Raw genomic sequence first — 23,220 nt, 5'->3', positions numbered from 1 at the left:
CCAGCCACAAAGAGCCTCAGCTGTTTCCTGCCCCGCCCTGACCCCCCCGCCCCCGCTCCGTGCTCTGAACAAATGACCACGTGCAATGCACACTGGCATGACATGACAAGGGATGAGAAGCACTGCCATGGGCAAGATGGTGGGGATGTGGGTGGGAGACGAAGGGCTGAGGGAGAAACCAGTTCCGCTTCCAATCGGTCCACACAGATTGCTTGCATAAAGGGAAATCAACTCAACAGCATATACCCATCCTCTTTTTACTTAAATGGCTTCAATCCAAGCTTTGGAGACCCAGAGAAATAATGAAGCCAAGCAAAACGGGGGCAAACGGAAAAGCCGGGGCAGCCAGACATCTCTTCAGCCTGGCCACTGTAACAGGTGCTGGAACAAAAGGCCAGTGGGAAGTCCACCAAGCTGGTACAGCCATAGATGGAGGTTTATTCCAAAATCAATCAGTCCCGTCTAGTTGAAAACAAGGGACGGCTATTATCTAGGGAAGCACAGGGACCCAGCGCTCCTCCCACTCCTGGACCGGGTTTATCCTCTCTGACAATCCAGCCCAAAGGCCTCAAACGAAAGCTGCTAATTGTTGTTAACGACGTGGAAATCCCAGGATGACAGACCACTGGCCCATCAGATCGGGGGTCCTTGAGCCACCTCCTGAGACACGGAAAGCTGTGACTGAAAATGGGCTTAAAGCAGAGTGGTCCTTCCCTTGTGTCCGAGGATGGATTTGAGGAGGAGGAGGCAGAGTTGGAAGAGGAAGAGGTGGGAAAGGTGAGAGGACATTCGCTCAGCAGGTAGAGAAGCTATCAGACCATCTCCTGCCTCAGTTTCCCTCCAGGAGCACTAAAGATTCTAGCCACTGGCAGAAGCCAGGCACGGAGCTGAGTGCCTCCTACTGAACACCTTGGCAGAGGGGGGAGCCTAGAACCCTGCTCTTTTGGAAGAGGAGGCAGAGAGCAGAGAACCACCCCCACCTGAGGCCTCTAAGAAAGATGGAGCTGAGATCTGGATCTCTTTTTCAACGGCATAGTCAGCCTGGGACCATGCCAGGATTTGAGCAAGGTCGGTTCTATGAGGAATGCTACGCTGGGCAAAGGTGACTTCTGATTGTCTGACAAGCTCACCTCCTCCTCTTCTCTCTCTCTTTTTTTTTTCTTTTCTTTTCCTTTTGCATAAATGTTGATTGAGTCCCTGCCATGTGACGGTCATCATGATACTAGACGCCAGTGACAATCTGACATCCAGCATCATAATGCCAGGCACATAGTAGGTTCTCAGTTCCCATCCCTCAGAATCCCACCAGCTATCCTTCCAGGCTACTCCTTCTTCATCCCAGGCACCCAGCTCACACAGATGGCCCAGCGCTCTCAGGCCCAACGTGGTAATCAGGTAGCGTGACAAACTGTTCTGTTCTCAGGAGAGAGGCTACTTTCAGCAGATCATGAATGATGCAGAACTTTCAGCTTCATTCCCTCTTGTCATTCCCACTGTCCTTACTCTACCCCTCATTGCTGTTCATCAGGATTTCCCCGTTGGCCTCCTTGACTAAATTCAACTTCAACCACTTTGACCGGGCATGGACTGTGTGCTAGTATTCACGCCCTCCTCTAGAGAGAGGTGAGACAGAGGCAGAGAGACAAATAAGTAAAATGCTGGCACATCCTCTGAAAAGCTCACAGTCCCCTGCAGGAGAAATACACATAGACATTTAAAATACACTACGGTAAGTGCTATAACCAACACACTTCTAAAAGGTGATGAAAACACACATTAAGGAAACAATTAAATCTAACTGGGGTAGGTGGGTAAGCCAAAGAGAGAGAGGATAATGTGTGAGCTGGGCTTTGAGAGATGAGTAGGAGTTCTCCAGGCGGGCAAGGTTTGGGATGTCAGGCAGAGGTGAAACATAAACAATGGATTGGGGGTAAGAACATGGAATAATCTAGTAAAGGCAAGAGCTTCTCTGTGGGTTGAGCATCAGGGGCAGAGGTGAAAGGCGTGGAGGAGAAATGGTTGGATATAAGGAGGAGGCTGGACATGGATTTAAACATCCTACACCATTCTATGGATCATGGCCTCATTCTATGGGAAGTAGGGAGCCATCAGAGATGTCTTCTAAAGTTTTATTGAGATATAACTCACATACCATACAACTGACTCTCTTCAAGTGTACAGTTCAGTGGTTTTTAGTGTATTCACGGAGTTGTGCAACTATCACCACAACCTAATTTTAGAACATTTTCACCATCTCAAAAGAAACCTTGTGCCCATTAGTAGCCACCCCCATTCCCTGTCACCACTACCCTGTCTGCCCTTGGTAACCACTAATTTATTTTGTGTCTCTACAAATTGGCCTATTCTGGACATTTCATATAAATCCAGTCATATGATATATGGTCTTTTGACCAACTGAGCCACCCAGGCGTCCCGATATATGGTCTTTTGAGACTGGCTTCTTTCACTTAGCGTAACATTTCCAAGGTTCATCGATGTTGTAGCGAGTATTTGTACCTTATTCTTTTTTATGGCCACATAAGAGTCCATTGTATGGATAGACCACATTTTGTTTATCCATTCATCAGTTGATAGACATTGGGTTGTTTCTACTTTTTGGCTATTGTAGTCTAGGTTTTATTCCTTACCCTCTCGAAGACTTAGTCAACAGTAGGTTTCCTGAAGCCCAAGCAAGTAGATCAGCAACTCAAGAATAAAAACATCTACATCAGGGGTCAACTGGCTCTTGAGACACCCATGACCCTTGCCTTAAATCATGATGTTCTTCTTGCTCTATTTGGACTCTCACACATTTATTGGACCATAGTCCTAAGTGCTATGTGTGCCAGAGGCGGCCACGGTCTTGCCCTCAAAGAAACATACCGAGGGGGACAAATATGCACACAGAGCTGTAATACCAAAGCTGCCACAAAGCCATCCTGCCTCCTGGACTTCCATTATTCCCACAGCTGCACTACAACATGTTCTGCCTTTTCCTAGCATTGTGGAAATGCTAAGAAATGAGGGGCAAGAACAACATGGCTGCCGGAGAAGCAGCACTGGAGAAACAGAAAGGTCCTCCAAGTCCAAGTTAGTGGCCAAAAGCTACAACGTCACTGGTTGGAAACTGAGAGGCACAAATACAGCTCTAGATCCACTGAAAGTTGAAAATCACTGCCCTGGGGGGAACGGTCAAGGTGACTGGCCTAGCTCTAGATGAGGAGGAGGTGAGTGGGGCAGGCTTGGAGAGCCCTCAGTGCTCTGAGGGGATCTTCTCTATGTCCTTCACCTCCCCCACCACCTCCAAAGATGACAGCATTTAAAAGATGGGCAGTGGGCCTTGTAGGCTAAGTCCTACAGGGGCTTGGCAGAATTTTAGGACTCAGACAAAAAAATTTCCTCCCCGAAAAGCTATTGTCTGTGAATCAGAATCCCCCACTCCTGGATCTGGACAGAACCGACCCAGCTTCCTGAATCTGCAGGCTGGTAACGATAATCTGGGGCTGCATCCAAGGACTGAATAAGGTAAGGCCAGGCAGGGGCCCCACAGCGGCTGACCCAAAGAGTCAAGTGAAGCGCAGCTTCCCTCTCTTCTCCAAGAAAAGCCTCTCTCGTCCTTCACCTACATCCTCTTTCTCCAGACAGTTGGCGAAGATCCACACCAAACTGGAAGGACCTTAGAAGAAGTGAACGTTCTACCCTATGTTTCTGAAACAATCAGTTTGACTTGAATTTCCCCATCTGAATATTGGGCGAGAAAAGCCACGGACACCTCTGTCACCAAGGGAAGTCCAGGTCCGGAAGCCCATGTCTCACGTCTAACTTTGTCCACACAGCAGCATTCGGGTCACACGGCGGCCACGCGTGGGAACTGCGTTGGTTCACAGACGGGAGATGAAACTGGCATCTGAGGATGGCACGTGCAAATACCGACCACCACGCCCCCGGAGCCCTGCGGCCCCTCATCTGCAGTTACAGTGACTCTGACTGCATTAAAAACAAATCCCACTCATGGAAAGAAAAGGAGCCACGAAACATGAGAAGGTCAGGTAATATTCGGTTACTTAGAAATATAAATTAGGAGAAAAAAAGCAAATACCAGGTTGTTTTAGAAGTATTTCCCTTTGTTTTTAAGCAACATTTTGCAATGACATGAGGCAGAAAGGAGGCTCTAAGAGGCTCAAGGATGATCGGGAGTGGTTGCTACTGACCTGCTGTAGACACTGGCCTAAGGAGGGAATGCCACCCAGGTCCTGGAGTCAGGGTGCTCTCCCTTTTGGGGATGAGTCCCCTGAGGCTACTGTCTCCAAGCTGAACCCGTCCACCATCCCAGAATTCTGAGCACAGTGTGCCTAGACGTGGGTGCCGTACGACTAGCCCGGAGGAAAGCCAGGTGCAAGGTTTGGACTGAGCCTGGAGCACCAAAATGGCAGCCCTTGGCCTGGGAGGGACCTGGGCCCTGGATGCAGAGAGGAAGCCAAGCAGGACAGGGAGCCTGTGACTCGTCCCTGGGATGGCCCAAGCCACACAGAGAAGAAACCGGGCCCGCAGGAAGACGCAACAGGACAAGAGAGGAGATAAGAATGTCTGAGGGGCCAGTTAAGCCACAATCCCACAGAATTCCCCTCTGTTACATCCTCTCAAAGTGTTGGTTAGGGGAGTTAGTGACCAAGGCAGGAAGAATAATAAGATTTCATGCCATGGCTTCCAAGAGGAAGGGCGAACCGTTCCCGGGGATGTGGATTACCCCAGAGTGTCATAAAGCAGTCTGTGGTCCCTGGGGAGGGGTCCACGAACAGCCAGCCTGTCAGTGGGGCTACGGACATTCGTAAGGCTGGCTGGCAGGCCGCGCTGCTACCCATCTACCAGGCCTCAGCGGCCACAGGTCTTTCTTGGAGGTAAGCAAAGATTGCAAATACCGATTAACTCACGTATACAGCACAGAGAACACCAAGCCAGATACTCAGATAACGAATATGTGATAAAAAAAAAAAAACAACACATCTTTGAGCTCAGATGCCACATGTAGTTTTTATAATTTCCATTTTCCCAAATTTTCTAAGATCTTTCAGCAACCAAATACCCCACTTACGTGAGCGAAAATGCCCACTGAATAAACACTGAGGGAACACTTTTCAACGGCGCTGGCAAGAAGTGAGAGTGTGGGGGGAGATGTAGGTACAGGGTTTTCTTTCTGGAGAGAGCGCCGGAATGGAAGAGAACCTATTTTATGTAATTTTGTTCTGTTGTGAAAGGTAAGGCTGCCGCCAAATGCACTTTGGTTCTCTGCTCTTGCCTAACAGCAGATATCTGAGGAGCAAGGTGCCAAAAGTGCAACCCAGCACAGTTCTCGAAATTACCTCTCTGAATAAAACCAAAAGTTCAAAAAGTCAAAAGGGCTGGCGTGAGCTCAGAGAAGAGGGAACAAAGGTAGCCGGGGGGAAAAGGGAAAAGAAAAAAAAAAAAAAGCACTGAAGAAATCTGAGTGTGCTTTTGTGTCTTGTGAGGACCCGGAGAGGAGCGGGGCCAAGAGCAGGGGTGGGGGTACAGGTCGGGCTGGGGGGCTGGAGGCCCCCCAGCATCAGAGACACCTCACTTACCAGCATCACACATGTCCCTACAACTGCATTCTGCTTCACACAACTTTGCCCCTTTTAAGGTAGCTTGAGACCATCACTCCAATCACTGCATTTTCTCCTTGAAAAGCTCTTGTGATTCCAGACCCTCTAACATCAGTATGGCGTGAATTCATCCACAGACACCGTGCTGATATATGATGAAAAAGCTCATCTCCGCTTGGCGATGAAAGAGAGAGGGAGCCAACTTCTAACAAGGATCCTGACTAAAGTGACCTAAGATTGCACTAATGTTTGAATATAACTCAGTGGTTGTTTGCAATGAGCAAACTGAATCCCAGCAATTATTAACCTGGCCAGAGTCAAAAAGTAAGCTCATAAGGGGAGTTGTTATTCCAAAGGTATAGACTTTCAGTTTTGAAAGATGAAAAGGTTCTGGAGATCTACTGTACAACAGTGTGCAAACAACAGTACTGTACACCGAAAAGTGGTTCAGAGGGTCAATTTCATGTGTTTTTTACCACAATAAAAAATAAATAAAATTTACATTTCTAAATCAAAAAATATTAACAGAATGCCTTATTCATTCCATGCCCTGCACTTGGCTACAACCACAGTATACTAATTAAATTGAATTTCCTATCACAAAAAGAGAGAGCAAGAGAGTGCAGTGCGCAAGCTAGCTAAGAAAAGGGCTACTCTGATTTCAAGATCTGCTCTAAGTTCCAAGCAGAACAAATAAGGAGAAAAATGTAAGACTGGAAAACCCAAACAGGTTTGATTTCCCTGTCACATCCCACCATGTCACTACTTACATGGCAATGAGAGCATTTTTACTTTATAAATCTTCACATGATAACTTTCAGATAGGTGATTCAAAGCTACAGGGATGACGATCCCAAAGCAGGTGGGGATGGGGTGATGTCCGCTCCTGCCTTCAGTTAAGACCTTGCCACCTCTTCTGCCCAGGCCTTCAGCAGGGAGTAAGATTTACGCATCACATTGTGGCTTAGTCGCCTGGCGGAGCCGCCGTGATCAGGTATTTTGTTCCAGTTTTGACTTGCTTACAGAACTTTAGACTAGCATGTGAGTGGGCTCCCAGTCTAGGAAGTACAGTGTTCTATTCAACTAGCACTTGCGTATTAGTTTGCTAGGGCTGCCTTAACAAAGTACACTTAATCGAGCGGTTTAAAACAACAAACACCGACTGCCTCACAGAGGTGCTGAAGTCCACAATCAAGGTGCTGGTGGTCTTGGTTCCTCCCGAGGGCTCTGAAGGAGAAGCTGCGCCATGCCTCTCTCCTTGTAGCTTATAGACACATCATTCCAATCCCCCATCTTCACACGGCCTCCTCCTTATGATGGCACCAGCCAGAGTGGATTAGGGGCCCACCTCACTCCAAAATGACCTCATCTTAACGAAATCCATCTGCACAGATCCTGTTTCCAAATAAGGTCACATTTTGAGGTACTGGGAGTTAGGATTTCAACATATCTTGCCGGGAGGGCCACAAGTCAACCATAACAGCTTCTCAGAAGACGATCACCAGATCACCGTCAGCAGCAGCATCTGGGAATTTGTTTAAAATGCCAATTCTTGGGTGCCACTCAGACCCACCGAATCAGAAACTCCGGAAGTACAGCCAAGTAATGTACACTTTCATAAGCCTTCCAGGAGATTCTGATGCATGCTGAAGTTTGAGAACCACTGTGTTAAACCACACTATACATTAAAAAAAATCACTTTCCATGCTAAGTGTGTGTCTTGCCCTTCTGGGCTGTCTGCAACTGTATTTATCACACACTGCTTCTCCCACAACTAATATTTAACTGCTATAATAAAACAGACTGGAGTCTCAGGTCTCTGCAGATATGGCCTTCAGATAGGTTTTATTTTTTCTGTTTATGAATACTATGAACTGCCAATGTTGAAAGCCTAGATTATACACTTTTCTTGGAAAAAATTACAAGATTTGGCAACACTAGATCTAAAATTGCACACGGCAGCAATCAACTGATTGGTCTGATGTGGGGCATCGGGATTCCGGCTGAGCCACAGTCCCCACCGCTCCCCGATGCCTCCCCAACCCTGAGGCTTCATGCAGACCACACCTGCTCACTTACATCACCTCTCTGACCTCTGAGGCCGTTGGGCTTGAACCATGTCTAGACAGAGGAGAGCTAGAGAGAAAAATGCACCACTATCTACAGCCTAAAATACATAGTTATTTCTAAGCAGCAAGTTTAAAAATGGAATTCTAGAAGCTGATTAGCACTGACTTTTAAGTTCTGAGAGCTTAGTTTCGCTTTCTACGAGGTAACAGGTTACGAAATGAGTCAAGTACCGACCTCAAAGTTTTGTTGTGGCTTGCCCATGGGACAATGCGCAGGTGAGCGACAGCAGAGTCAGAGGAGAGTTCCGGATTGGCATGGCTTCACGAGGGAACAGTGGGACGGGGAAGGCATGAAATCGTGATCAGACATCACGTACGCCTCCTCTGTGTGCATGCTGTGCTGAGCTGCAACAGCAGGTCGGCTGCGAAACAAACGATTCTTTCCCAGTAGAACAGGTTTGCGGGGTGGGGGACTTCATTCTTTAAAGCTACTTGCAAGGCTTACAAAATTCTTAAAGGGCAGATCCTAGACCAGGATTTGATAACTGTGCCTTTAACACAGACACCAGGTAGTTTCTTCAAAGGACAGAAAAGAGGCCATTTCCGTAGCCCGCCCAGGTCATGGGAGGCAGTTGGTGAAAAAGGGAAGAGAGTGGTGGCTTGGGGTGTCTTCACCTCAGCTGTAAGGATGGGCTTGGAGTCTGTCGGTGACAGCTCACACATATAAGTGGGAGTCAGGCACAAATTTTCAAGGAGGGGAACACGTTTCATCAGAAAGCCTGAAGGAAGCTCTACTTACCAGGGAGTTCATCCCAAAGCAATAAATCAGACAAGTATATCCACTGAAAGATTACTGAACCCAGGGATTCAGACAAGTGGCCACTATACCATCATAGGGTTATTTTCTCACAAATTCATACATTTGATTCTCTCCTGAACCACCACTATGCCTCAGCATTCTTTTCTTAAAAAAAGATTTATTTATTTATTTATCAAAGAGAGAGAGAGAGAGAGCACAAGAGGGAGCAGCAGGCAGAGAGAGAAGCAAGCTCCCTGCTGAACAGGGAGCCCGATGTGGGACTCGATCCCAGGACCCTGGGATCATGACCTGAGCCGAAGACAGACGCTTAACCCACTGAGCCACGCAGGCGTCCCTGCCTCAGCATTCTTAAGAAAGAAAAGAAGAGATGGAATGTGTCACTGATGGCTAATCTTCCCTTAAAGCTAACAGAACTTAGAAAAATAATTTCTTCCAAGACGAAGATGACTATCTCTCCCAGGCAGACCTAATATTTTCAATTGTCTATTAAAAATTAAAACACCTCTGTATACATATACCACATCTTCTTTATCCATGCATCTGTTGATGGACATTTAGGTTCTTCCCATAGTTTGGCTATTACGGAATATTATGCAGCCATCAAAAAAAAAATGAAATCTTGCCATTTGCAACGATGTGGATGGAACTAGAGGGTATTATGCTAAGCGAAATAAGTCAATCAGAGAAAGACAAGTATCATATGATCTCACTGATATGAGGAATTTGAGAAATAAGACAGAGGATCATAGGGGAAGGGAGGGAAAAATGAAACAAGACGAAACCAGAGAGGGAGAAAAACTATAAGAGACTCTTAATCTCAGGAAACAAACTGAGGGTTGCTGGGGGGAGGGGGTGGAAGGGATTGGGGGACTGGGTGATGGACACTGGGGAGGGTATGTGCTATGGTGAGCACTGTGAATTGTGTAAGACTGATGAATCACAGACCTGTACCCCTGAAACAAAAAATACATTATGTTAATAAAAAAAAATTAAAACACCTCTTCATGGCAAAGTAAGTATACACCAATGGGACAGGCTTGTGATGTCTAAACAAGGGTACACTTTCCTTCTGACTGTATCAGTCAGGGGTCTCCAGAGAAACAGAACCAAGAGGAGGTATGTGTACATATGTGGAGAGAGCAGGGATTCATTCTAAGGAACTGGCTTACATAATCACGGAGGCTGACAAGTCTCCAGATCTGCAGGGTGAGTGGGCTGAACCTGGCTAGAGACCCAGGAGAGCCGATGGTTCAATGCAGTCCTAAGGCAGGAAAACGCCAACGTCCTAGACTCCAAGGCCATCTGGTAAGAGGAAATCCCTCTTCTTAGGGGTAAGGTTCCCTTTTATTCTACTGGGGCCCTCAACTGATTGGATGAGGCCCACCCACCCTGGGGAAGGTGATCTGTTTTATTCAGTCTACTGATTCAAACGTTAATCTCATTCAGAAACACCCTCAGAGACACAACCTGGAATAATGTTGGATCCAACGTCTGGACACCCCCATTGACACATAAACGTCACCATCACAACTCCCCATGTGCCCGGTGGGTGACAAGACAGGGACAATCAGCTCAAGGGGTGCTGGAAGCTGTGAAGGGCAAATACTCAGGGAGGAGAAAGATGCGGCTGACCCCATGGGGAAAGGACGTCTTCTCGGGCCTCTCCTGTTCCTTCCATCTAAAGGCCACTCTTGGTGGGCTCCCTCAACCTTTAATCAAGGTCACCACGATGTGCCACTCTGCATCTCCTAGAACGGCTACAGTTCTAGCGCTGACCCTGTCAAATACCGACACTTCCAAGTGCTGGTGGGGCACCTGGACCTCCCAGCCTTTGCTGGAGGGACTGCTATCCTGTGCGGCCACTTCAGGAAACCGCTCAGCAGTTTCTCATAAAATTACACATGCAGTTACACACTCATGGGTATTCATCCAAAATAAATGAAAACTTGGGGCGCCTGGGTGGCTCAGTTGGCTCAGCCTCTGACTCGGGTTTTGGCTCAGGTCATGATCTCAGGGTTGTGGGATCGAGCCCCGTGTCGGACTCTGCACTTGGCGGGGCTCTGTTTCAGATTCTCTCTCCCTCTCCCTCCTGCTCTTGCTCTCTCTCTCTCAAATAAATAAGTAAATCTTAAAAAAAAAAGAAATGAAAACTCGAGATCGAACAAAAGCCTGTAAGTGAATGTTTATAGCAGCTTTATTCATGATCACCAAATACTAGAAACAACCCAAATGTCCTTCAGGGGGTAAGTGGACAAACACGCATCCATGTAGCAGAATCCCACTCAGCAATAAAAAGGAGCGAAACACACGTGTATGAATCTCGAAAGTAATATGCTGAGTGAAAGAAGCCAGTCTCAAAAGGCTGAATATTGTATCATTCTATTTATAGGACATTTTTGAGAAGACAGAAGAACTTAGCGGTTGCGAGGAGGTAGGGGGCAGAAGGTGTTGTGTGACTATAAAGGAATGAGACAAGGGAGCTGGGGGGCAGGAGATGGGACTATTCTGAATCCTGATTTAAACGTGTGTTAACGTCCTAAGACTTGCACACCCCTCCTCCAGCATCAGATTAACTATATGATATTTTAAAAAATTGTAAAAATCAAGTGGTTAAAAAAAAATAGTTGTATGTCACCCAACTGATGCACAGGATAAATGGACCTAAGGGGAAATGTCTATGGTACGGGGTCAGGCATCAGCAGCTGAGTCCAGGACATGCCCAGGCCAGGGGGAGCCAGAAGGGCCGGAAGGCACAGCATCACCCTACAGCGCGGGTATAAAGAGGATAAGCGACATTCTTGAGTCACTGGGCACAACCTAATAATTCTCTGAAAAGGCAAAACAGCTGTGATCTGTAACATTTCTTCCCCAGGAATTTTGTATTCGTAGCCTCTTACAACAGCCTTAAGACAGGAAATGCAGGCTTATGGACAGTAAAGGATTGGCCTGGATTTTGATCTCGGTTCCGTCTGGTTCGCGAGTCGCCACATAAAGCAAGGATTACACTGTGACATGTCTCTCTCCTTGGCTGTACCCCAGCAAGTCCCTTAATCCCCTGTGCTCTTAAAGCCCAGCTCTTCCTGAAAGCAGGGGTTCTCAACGGGGAGAAGGGGGTGTTCTGCCCCCAGAGGACACGTGGCCTTGTCTGGAGACAGTTTTAGTTGTCAAAGCCCGTGGGAAGGGTGCCACCAGCATCTATGGGTAGAAGCCAGAGATGCTGCTAAATATTACACAAGGCACAGGATGGCCCCTGAACAAAGAACTATCCAGCCCCCAATGTCTGTAGGGCAGAGGTTGAGAACCTTCTGGTTTAAAGGGAGGAAGGAAAGATGTCCACGAATCAGACGCTGTGCTAGGTATCGTCCAATTCTCAAGTCACTTATTTCCTCAAGACCCTGTGGGGGTAGCTATCATGACCCCAATTTATAATTAAGCAAGTTGCTGCTCAGACCCATAAAAAAAAGTACCCACATCCCAGTGACAGACAAGAAGCTGTGGGCACCCTCAGGCCCCTGTGAGGGCAAAGCCCAGAGTGCCTGCAGTGTGGGGCCCCTGGGGCTAGGCTGGGCCCTCCATAAAGCCCCCTTCACTTCCTTCCATCCCATCTGGTCTCAAAAATCACCTCCTAACCCTAAGAGATCTGCAAACACGAGGAGCTGTTTGGCTGGCAGAAGAGCAGATCAGAATTCCAGAGGCCCCAGGAAACCAGCAAGGCCTATCAATGCTTAAGAACCACCCAGGACTAGTGTGTCACCCTGGCTTCTTCTGCTCCATCCGTGGTTCCTGCCCTCAAGGCCCTGATGCCTCCCCTCTGTCCCCACAGCCCAGAGGCATCCCCAGCCAGGTGCTCCTTGGGAGCTTCCTCTCCTCCCCACCAGCCGGCTTCTTTGCGAGGGGTGGGACGCTCAGACAGGGGCCTGGGGACAGAGAGACGCATCACAGAACAACACGCTACAGTCCGTTGCCCATAACCACATCCGACAGGCAGGGCCTGCCCAAGAAAATAAGTGAACGGCTTTAAAAACAAGTCCTATAATCATCTCTGAGTGATGCTCGTTCAATTTTACCCTCTCATGTAATTAGAGTTGACAGTTCCAACAGCTGAGAATGGAGGTGGGGGGGCTAAGATGGAGGGAGGAGGAAGAAAAGTAGAAAAACCAAGGGAAGGCAGAGGAACAGCGAGAGGAGAAAAAGAACATAAGCTTAAAGTTGATCAGACAGCTCAGGAATCAAATGACGTCATGACAAAGGAAGAGGAAACCCCAAGATTTGGGGACCCTCTTGCAAATCGGGTGGCACTACATTCATGGAAGCCGCTCTTCAGCATCATTCTAGAGAACCTCAGACGGGTCTCGGGGCAGGCAGCACGCGGTTGTTCTCGGATTTGGCAAAGCAGAGCTCATTCCTGTCCCGCCGCAGGGCAGCCGTGGGCGGACCCCAACGGTCCTGACCCCCCGACCCTGTGCCTCCCCGGCCCTGCCACAGCCACGCAGACAGCACTCACAGTTCTAAGATCAGGATGACATCTGTCTTGTTCTCATAAACCTCATGTAGGGTGATGACGTTGGGGTGCTGGATCTCCTTCAGGATGCTGACCTCCCGCTCGATGTCCTCGCGGCTCACGCCCCGCCGGCTGGATTTCGTCCTCCTTTTCTTGATAAACTTGGCGGCATACTGTAGACCAGTGCTTTTCTCCCGGCATTTCTTCACGACTGCAAACTGCCCACTGCAGACAGAGGATGAGAGGTTACAGGTCATTTACACATTTCTTTATTGCTCCCTACAAAACCCAGGATTTGAGCACGGATGCGGCAAGGATGTGGCATGGTATGACCAAGGAGGGGCCACGGAATGGGGAGTAGGAAAGTCCGTAGTGTGGGAAATAAACAAATCAAGCAGGGTTATTTCTTAAGTACGTTTCCATTTCATTAAACCTGTTTCTTTAAGAATAATGTTGCAAGCAATACAGATAATCTTGTCTTGAAGAATATTTTATTGAATGGGGAATGATGCCTCCATTTCTGTGCTTCCTTCCTCCCTCCCATTTCAGACTCTGGGATAGCAGGAAGGAGCTCCCCAACCTGACCTCCTTCTGACAAGCCTTTCTCCTGTATGTCCAGGGAAAACAAGGGATCAAGATGAGCGAACTGAGAAAAATACATAGAGCCCTGCTTTCAGTGACCTATTTCTAGCACCAATATTTATCAATTTAAACATCCAGAATAAAAAAAAAAGCTTTGTATTTTGTTCACACCTCAGGGATTGATGAGCCACACACACTTGATATTTGTTGGTGACTTCTCCAGCATCACCGCCCTCTCTCCTTCCTAGGGATCCTGCACTTCTCAGGAAGCTGACTCCACACCCCACCTAGAGATATGCATCTTGTGACCTAGGCTAAGCCAATCAGTGTACTGTATCTTCCTGGCTCCAGTGACAGGCACATGACCTAAGTAAGACCTTTTGGAGAATGCAGAGACAAAGACCTTTTCTGAGACTCTTCTCTCTTCTGGATGTGAACACTTAACTACATGACCCCAGTCACTGCTTCCAGCCATCGTGGGACCAGGGGGAGGTCCACTCTTGGTTTAAAGCCAACCATTGCAGAGGCAGAGCCAGTAGAAGAAAAGGAACCAGGTTTGTGGTAACACTGTGAAATGGCTGGATCAACCCTAGCCTGAAAACCATCTGCCTTTGGATTTTTCAGCAACAGAAGCCAATAAATTCCCTTTACTGCTAAAGCCAGTTTGATTTGGGCTTTCAATTTCTTGCAGAGGAAAGCATCCTATACATCCTATGCCACGGCATGGAACCAGAGCTTCCTACCTATACATAAAAGAATAACAGAACTTAACACTAAATGATAAAATGAATACATAAGCAGGGAAAGTCTTGAGAGGTCAGTAAGCTACCCTGAAAGTAAGTGAAACACAATACAAAGGACCCTTCCTGTATTAATGCTGGCACCTCGCTTCTTCCCCAGAGCCCAAAGTAGGGTGGATCCACCCATCACAGGATCTGTATATTTCTTGGCAGATGCTGGAGAACTGCTATATAGAGAATTATCACAGTTATTTTTAACTAGCTTTATTCTCACATGAAGACAAAAGGGGGAGAGAAAATCAAATGAACAGTACCATTTCAATGTTAAAGAATGGATACTTGAATACATTACTCATTTACGGTAGCAGCAGAGGTCAGTGAAGAAAAACACACAGTAAAGGATTATTTCTTTGGCACTGCCAGATTTTTGCACGACAGGTTATTAAGACTCTCTTTCCCCCTGCAGCAGAATAGAGAGGCTGAAGATAAATCACACCAGAACGATAACACCAATTGCCTGTAAACTCACGACCTTAAAGAGCCATGGGATCTGTTATGACTGTATTACAACATCTTCAGTTTTTTTCTGCAGAGCAAAGAATTGGGCTTTTTCTCTCTTGGAGGGTGGAAGTGGGCAGCAGAGATGGGGCTTATGGGGAAGGAAAACAGCCTGACTATAGAACAAAGTCAGCTACTACTTTGCAGAGTCTGATGAAGTGGTACTTACATTCCCCCTTCTCACAAAGAGGGTATCACGTCCCAGCTGAGAGCTCCCAAGGGGTCCCAGGATGTCGGGTGGGGCAGTGCCCTGGTCCAACCCAGGACCTCCGACCCACACACAACCCATGCTTCCAGGGGCTGGCCCATGAATGCCTGTCAGGCAAGCACTGTAACTTTTCTCAGGGGCTGTAAAGATTCAAGACAGCCTCAATGGTTTGAATCACGCTGATTTAAACAACAAAACCAAAAAGCTAGGAGAGACTCAAAGAACGTAAATGCAAGCCTAAATTCAAAGACTATCCCAAACTGTTTTTCCTGCCAAATGTTCCATGCTGACCTTTCCCCTTTTAATTATGGGAAGGTGAAAGCATCAAGGCCCACCCATCCTCGTGGCTGGGCCAGCGGGAGGCCCTGCACCCCCTGTGCGTCAAGGCCAGGAGTTTGTGCACAGGCCCAAGCTGACTGCATTGCCCACATTTGCAGTGAAACATCTGGAACCCACTCCTTCACCAGTCAGTCGACCTCACTCACACTTCCGGGTCCCCACGAGGGGAAAGCAGGTAGGAATGAGGGCCTGCAGGTGGGATAGAACCCCCTGCCCAGGAGAAGATGTGTTTCTAATCCCATGGCTGTGGCTAAGGTCCCGACTAACGCTGGCTGCAGATGGTCGAGAAGGTGTAGACTAATTTCAAGGACCACTTTTCTACACCCATCTCAATGCTATCTTTAAAGACACCTTTCCTATTTATCTCTGACTATCCAACATCTGCCCCACCTCCTTGCTCCGACCAGTGCTCTTTCCTGCACCTGAATCCACCGAGCACCTCGGATGTTTTCTGCCTATTTCTTGCCCATTTCCACTCCTCCCAAGACTGCAGCTCCACGAGGACAGAGGCCTGTCAGGCAGATCTCTCATCCCCCGAGGCACGGGATGCAGGGCTCCTCCAGGAGCTCATGCATGATGCCTATGCGCGGCTCTTGACTTCTGGATCCTAAAAACCAGAGGTGTTAACCAAAGACACTTCACTGTAATTCTGTAGCTCTGTGTGGGGCTGAGGGCACAGGCTGCCTGTTTGAGCTGGTGCCCCGCCCCACCTACTAGCTACGTAACTGGGGGCTTACATCCTCCTTGACCACTCTCTGCCTCAGTTTCCTTATCTGCCAAGTGGGTAGAATAAAAGTGCTTACCCGGGAGGGTTCTTGGGGTGGAAAGGACAGATTAAATGAGCTAATAATACAGGGAAAGTGACTGGAACAGCGCCCAGCAGTATTATGTCTTCAACGACTATTCGCTATTACTCATCTTCGGCAACGGGAGCCACCGTCACAAGCTCACACTCTGTGCGTCAAAGCTCAAAGTGCTGCAGTAGGCCTCCAAGTATCAACCTCTCAAAACTGCCAGCGGAAAAGAGCTCTAAGAAGAAAAAACTGCAACAGGGCTGTACTGTGTTTAAGTGTGTAAAACTCAAGCCAATCCTGGCATCTGTCTTCAACCTTCAAACACGACATCCCCGCCCCCGCCACAGGCTGGGCTGGCGCTGAATTGCTGCTCCCATCCTTTCCTTCCTGAGCAGCCGGCCCTTGGCCCCCAGCTCCCTCACACCCACGTCGGGGGGCTAGGTTCTCTTTCGCGATCCCCCTCCCCCAATAATAACAACTGAAAATAGAAACAACAAATTGTTTAGGCTTTTTGGGGCAAGAGCTTCTAAATCATGGGATCCCAGAGAAACAATCCCATACTGCTGCCAGGGTGAGCTCATACAGGGCAGGGAGGAAAGTAAATGCCCACCGAGAAGCAGGGCCACCACCGCCACACATGGGGAGCGGGGTGGGGGCTGCCTGAGCTCCAGCCTCCGTCCTGTTACAAACACCGGAGGCTCCCCAGTGACAGACACCCCCATGGACAGCTGCAGCGATGGTCCATGGATGGGGGAATGCAGCTTCGTCCCTGGAAAACAGAAAATGCACTGTATACCGGCACATTTAAAGGGACAAAACAGAATACAGGTGACCCTCACTTTTTGCAGGATCCGTATCTGCAAATTCACATACCCCCTAAACTGTACTTGTAACTTCATAATCAACATTGGCAGCGCTGTCACGGTCATTTGAGGATCTGAGTCACCCCGCGGTGCACATGCCCAGCTGTCACAGGTCAAGGCGACACTCTGCCTTCTACGTCAGCTTCCGGAGAGTAAACAAATGTCCTTTAAAGAGTCCGTTTAGTGACAGGCTTTTCTCATTTTTGCTTTTTGTTGGTGATTTCACTATTTAAAATAGCCCCCAAAGGGTGAAGTCCAGCGCTCATAAGTACAGAGGCTGTGATGGACTTGTGGAGAAAACATGTAATGGATAGATAAGCTTTGTTTGGGCAGGGCTATCAGAGCTGTTGGCCATGAGTCCAATGTTAAGGAATCAACGATGTGTATTACACAAGACCCTTTAACAGAAACATACATGAAACAAGGTTATGCACTGATCTGATGATGGAAATGTTATGAACAGAGGCTCATAGAAACTTAACCCTGTATTTTCTCTAGAACTAATGGTCCAGTATTCGCTAATTCAGTGTTTGCAGTGAAATCATAGAACATAACTACACCACAAATAATGAGAATCGATTGTATGTTGTTTTCTAAAAATGTACTCATGTTTTCTGTCACCTAATAACTGACAGAACAGTTTGTTGGACTAGGTACAGCCAGCCAAGTTCACTTTGACACAGAAACTTTCAAGTAAATGTAATAAACATGTATTAACCACTAATGGCCAGATCTATACAAAGCCAATGAGACACATCCCACTTTAAGGAGTTTTATACTAACAAAATTTTTGATTCAAAAATAATCATAAATGTTATCAAAAAAAGAAAACTTTGGATAAAAGGAGCAAAACTTCATAAAGAACAACCTGCCACCTAATGTCTTTGTCTAACTCATTGATCTAATCAGATCACCTTGTAGTCACTCAATGAACTGTAACCAGAATTCTATGCAAGGAGTTTTACACATATGACCTTATTCATTATCACAACCCTACGAGATTCACATCACCATCAACTCTTCCATCAATGAAAAAACCAAGCCTTAGAGAGATTTTTTTCTAGTTGCCTCAAATCTTTCCTGTAAGTAAGTTCCACACTTGAGAAGTGAATCCCAAAGTGCATTTGCCTCCAATGCTCCAGTCACTGAACCCCGTTGCTGTCCCAGGCCTATGTCCATTTTGTTTGAAATACAAGCCACACCCCTGTGAAGTTACAGATGGGTTTAGAAATCATTTCAGGAAAAAGCTTTGTGAGGGGGAGGCACAGAGAGGAGGGCTGTGGTTGAATGCAGTTGGGCAGTGTTGCCTTCTCCTCCCCACTGAAAACTCAGGAAGTGTTTTAACTAATTAAAACCATTGTGTCACCATGCTCCGAAGTTCACTGCAATAAAGAGTAAGTCATGTTTGTGTGTGTGCTTCCGAAGCACTATACTAACAATTAGAAAGAGCCACAAAAGATTCTCAAGGTCAGTGCACAAGGATGGCATGCACACATTTGTGAAGCATGTGGGCTTTTATAGGTCCATTATATTTCTTAATGCATTACAAGTAAAGCTGTTGAATGAACTCTGTTTAATCCAGTCGGATTTTATTTTCAAATTCATTTATTTGTGGGACTTTTGTTCACTTGGGGAAAGATGGGATGAATGTACAGTGTCAGAGGTGTTGCATTCAGAAGGGAGGAAGAGCAACCTGACTGAACGTGACGATGTGTTGTACCTTTGTGCTGGCACCTAACCTAGGGGCTAAAATTTTCATTGCTGACCTTGATCTAGACACCACATTGGAACAAGCTCCCACCCAGGAAGGTGGGTGCCAATTCAAAAAAAGGGGGCTAAAACAGTATACCATTTTTTTCGTTGATTTTAAATGTCTCTTCCCAGCATATATAAGTTAAAAATTATTTATGGTAACTATTTATTGTTATGAACTCCCTATATTAATGCTGGAAACAGATCTGGCTTCAATCTAGATAAGCTCCATCTCTCCCCTCCTCCCAAGACTTTGCAATAAGGTTTCTAATTAAAGCAAAATAATTTCTACTTTTGAATTCATGTATCAACCTTCGGCACAATTTGAGTGCTGGTTATGGGCCATTTATTTTTCTTGAAGATCTGCACTGAAAGAGTATCAGTGGTTTGAATCCTGCCTGAACACTGGAATTACAAGTCTTAAATAAGAGATGAGGTGACAGAAATGATTTTTCAAGGATGAGTTCACATTGACGGCAGAGGAAAAGACCCCAAAGGGTTTACAGACTAATGGGAGAGACAAGCACATAACACCATAGTATGGGATGGGCCATAAAAAGGACACGGCCACTGTGAAGCACCCCAGGGGAGAGCATGAGGTCAGGCTGTCCTGAAGGTTGAACGCCAGCTGGGAGGTGAAGAAAGTGTGTGGAGGAATGGTGTCCAGGAGGAGAGAGCGAAAGCCGAGCTGGAGAGGCACGGAAGAGCTGCTTTGTATTTCTGAGAGAAGAGGGAGCGGTGGAGAAGGGTGAGGGCAGCCCCACAAACAGGGCCCTGCACAGTATGGAGCAATGACAACCCCAACTTGGCCAACAATGTGGGAACGCAGTGACCTCCCTGAGCCTCAGTTTCCCCATCTGTATGACAGTGATGCCAACATGAAATAGGCCATGCATGTGTGCTGGGTTCTCTAAGCACATGGAGCTCACGTAAGGGATGAAAATTAACAAGCTGTCTCAGCTTGGTACTTCTCAAAGAAGCACAGGGGACAGTGTGTTTCAGTGGCTGAAAAGCAGCACCAAATTTCTGCAACAACTGTGAAAGCTCCGTATTAAGTCTCTACACTTTTTCCCCCAATTAGGACTCAACCATTTTGGATGAAACCTATTTGATTTGTCCCCTTTGGTCCCCAAAAGACCTTATGGCTTTACTTAGATGCTGAAGTTTTAGTCTGCGGCTAAGCGAGGGGAAGCAAACAGTCCTTTGCAAAGATGGCCTCAGTCACTTGTCTTCCAGCTCACATGCTCTCCCGCAGCGTGACCTCGTCTCTCCCATCATGAGGTGGACTCTCATCCTGGTCTCCTGGAATCTGAGACTTGTTTGACCAACAGAATGTGGCAAAAGTGATTTTGGGACTTCTGCCTGGTTCTTGGGGCACACGTTCTTGGGCGTTCCCTCTTGGAACCCCGCCACCAGCCTGGGAGAAGCCCAAGCTGTGTGGAGGTATCCCCATCCACAGCTCCCTCCGAGCGGACAGCAGCTTTAACAGGTCAGCCGGGCGAGTGGACATTAACATCTGGCCCATCAAGTCTTCAGATGGCTTCAGCCCCAGCTGACAGTGTCGTGCCACCTCGTGAAAGACCCCAAGCAGGAACACTCGGGCAACCCACGGAAGCATGAGAGAGGATGGTAAACTGCTGCTTTGTGCTTCCCCATTTGGGGGTGGTTTGTTACGCAGCAATGGACAGTTAGAACAGCCACGAAAATATCTGGGATGGTGGGTTTGACCCGAGACCTGGGAAGCTGTGTAGGGGAAGGATTCAATACGGAGGGTGAGAGGCCAGCAGGTGACCAGGGGCACAAGCTGGCATGATGGGATGGGAGGGCATGGGAAGGAGCAAGAATGCCCAGGCCATCTTGAATGTAGCCTCTCCCCCCGCCGCCCCTGGGCCGCATCTACATGTGGGGCTCATGTTTCAGGTTCTTTGCTCCTCATCTTGGCAGTAGTTCCCTATCTTTCAAAGAAAGCTCTGCAGCAGTTAGGAGGGATCTCTGTGTCAGAACCAAAACCAACAACAAACCCCAAAGGCTCGCACTGAAATGCCTTCACAGATCCCTGGCTGAGCTGTGCTCGCCACTCGTCTCCAGTTTACCTTCTCTAGTCTCTGTGGGGAAGCCGGTCCCCACCCTGAAACACAACACCCACCGCCCCAACAGGACTCCGTGAACACGCTGCTACCTAATCCTCACTCTCACTGGTCCTCACGCCCAGGGCATTCCCACGGCGACAGCGATGCCGAGGAGGAAGCACTTCAGTCCGCCCAGTGGAAGCCTCCCCTCCCATCCTCAGCCACCAGCGCACAGAATTCAGCAGACGATGAAGGCTAACCCTTCCGGGGACTGGGAACTTGAGCACCAAGTTCAATTCCCTTGGAAGGCTTCCGTGGTGCAGCCCACACTCCGAACTGCCTCTCTCCGCCCTTTGAGAAGCTACACACGACAGGAGGGCAAAACACCTTTTACAAAAACACCAAAGCCAGTGATGATGATGATGATGACTAAAAACACACAACCCCTCAAAAATGATTTTAAACTGCTACGAAGCTCAGTCAAAATGGCACATGATCGGTGGCTCAGTCGGTTAAGCATCCCACTCTTGATTTCAACTCAGGTCATGATCTCAGGGTCATAAGATCGAGCCCTGCGTCGGGCTCTGTGCTGGGTGTGGAGCCTACTGAGGATTCTCTCTCTCTTCTGCCCCTACCCCCTAAAATAAAAATAAATAATAAAAAAATGGCACCTGATCTGAAGAAGGGTTCCCCCACCAATAAGAAAGCAGCACAGGTTGCCAGGGTATGGACAACGGGAGGCAGGGTTTACCAAGGGCATAAACACCAGCCTATCACCCTGGGAACCAGAACAACACATTCGAGTCAGGAGTGAGATGCGGAACTAGAAGTGCTGCCCAAGGGCGGCTGGGAGACACTGGAGCAGCACGCTGGGGGGAAGAACTGAGCAGAGAGTGGACCCCTTGGGGAGAGCAGCCTCCTGGAGGACAGGACCACATAGAGAAGTCCACGCCCAGGAGAAGAGAGCAAAAGCCAGGACCCAAGGCAAGGGTGGGCAAGGATCTGGCTTCTCACACAAGTATGGTGTTGCCAGTGGGTCAAAGAAACCAAATACACAAGAGCATCAGGCAGCTCGAACAGCCTCATTATAATTAAGGAATTAGCAAACCCCAGCAGGTGAGGACTCAGAAATAAGGATGATTAGAGAGGTAGCAGTACATGCCTTTGCTCATTCCACTTGTCCCTGGGCTAGCTCTTTGGACGGGGACGGTCTGAGATGCATCTGGAAGTACATTTCCCAAATAAACAGATGCTACTTGGAGAAAGGGTGTCATGGGTCAAGCAAGTTTAGGGAAAGTCACACAGGTCTCGGTACGCGGGACTCGGCAGACTCTGCCCTCTCCACGAGAAGGGACAGCGTCCAGCGTTTCAGAGGGTTTGGGTGGTTAGCCACAAAACCCTTTTCTGATTTTTTTTTTTTTTTGCTTTTTTTTTTTTGTCATGGAGGGTTTTGAAATTTTGAAATCCAAGTTTTTTAAGGAAAGTCTGTTTTAGTCTTCTCTCCCAGTTAAATTCTTCAGAGCTGGGGCTGGACTCTGTATGCCCAGTTTCCCTTTAATTTTCAACGCAGAACTGCATTTGGAGGTTACTGCCTAAGGCACACACCCTCGGGGTGCGGCGGGGTGGAGCTGAGTGCAAAGCTGGCACTGGGAGGCTTGAGACCCTTCGGGACTCTGGCCCATTAGAAGGGTGGGGACCGACTGAGTCAGGCCAGGGAGAGGAAGCCACCTGCTGTTTTAGGAGTGAGTACTCCTCTGCCTCTTTCTGGCTATTGGTCTGGCTGCTTAGAGGAGATGGGGACATGCACGATGGTCTTAGTCCTGACACAAGCCCAGTACCACTTGAGACTAAGTTTTCTTTTCTTTCAGATGGTCAGCTGGGTCGGGTATTGTGGATAGGCACTGAGAGCCAGCAGGGTAGGTGTGGAGAGAGGAGACCCCAAGGCAGAGTGCAGTACTATTTGCTGGTCGGTTCATAGGAGAACTCTTGAGCCCTACTGCCACCTGGGACCACGAGAGCCACCACTGAAAGCACGTGGCAATGATGGGAAGGAGCCTGGACCCTCAAACCCCTTAGAGCGAGTCCTCAGCAGCCTCCCGGGCACTTGGCTTATGTAAGCCTAGAAGCAACACTGCCATCTTGTTCTGGGGGGGGGGGGGGGCAGTTCCTTTGGTTACTGTCACTTGTGGCCATATCTAATCTTGCCTGATTCAGACATGGTGATGACTTCAGGAATTTACAACCCACAGGGCTTAACAAGACATTTCCATGTAACAGATCTGCAAGTGCTATATATGATGGATG

The 23,220-nt window shown here is 47.9% G+C and overlaps 1 protein-coding gene across 7 annotated transcripts in view; it reads right to left on the bottom strand.

The window, feature by feature from the left end:
• Window positions 1-23,220, bottom strand: part of DAPK1 (death associated protein kinase 1) — a 176,882-nt gene that overhangs the window by 68,791 nt on the left and 84,871 nt on the right. For all 7 annotated transcript variants that reach the window (XM_032392944.1, XM_032392941.1, XM_032392939.1 and 4 more), the window contains exon 3: window positions 13,015-13,236. In XM_032392944.1, coding sequence (XP_032248835.1) covers window positions 13,015-13,236 — 222 coding nt within the window. The remainder of the gene's footprint in view (window positions 1-13,014; window positions 13,237-23,220) is intronic.

This window comes from Phoca vitulina, unplaced genomic scaffold (assembly GCF_004348235.1).
Source record: "Phoca vitulina isolate PV1807 unplaced genomic scaffold, GSC_HSeal_1.0 scaffold70, whole genome shotgun sequence".
Classification (NCBI taxonomy): Eukaryota; Metazoa; Chordata; class Mammalia; order Carnivora; family Phocidae; genus Phoca; species Phoca vitulina.
This window is presented reverse-complemented; position numbering and strand designations above follow the sequence as displayed.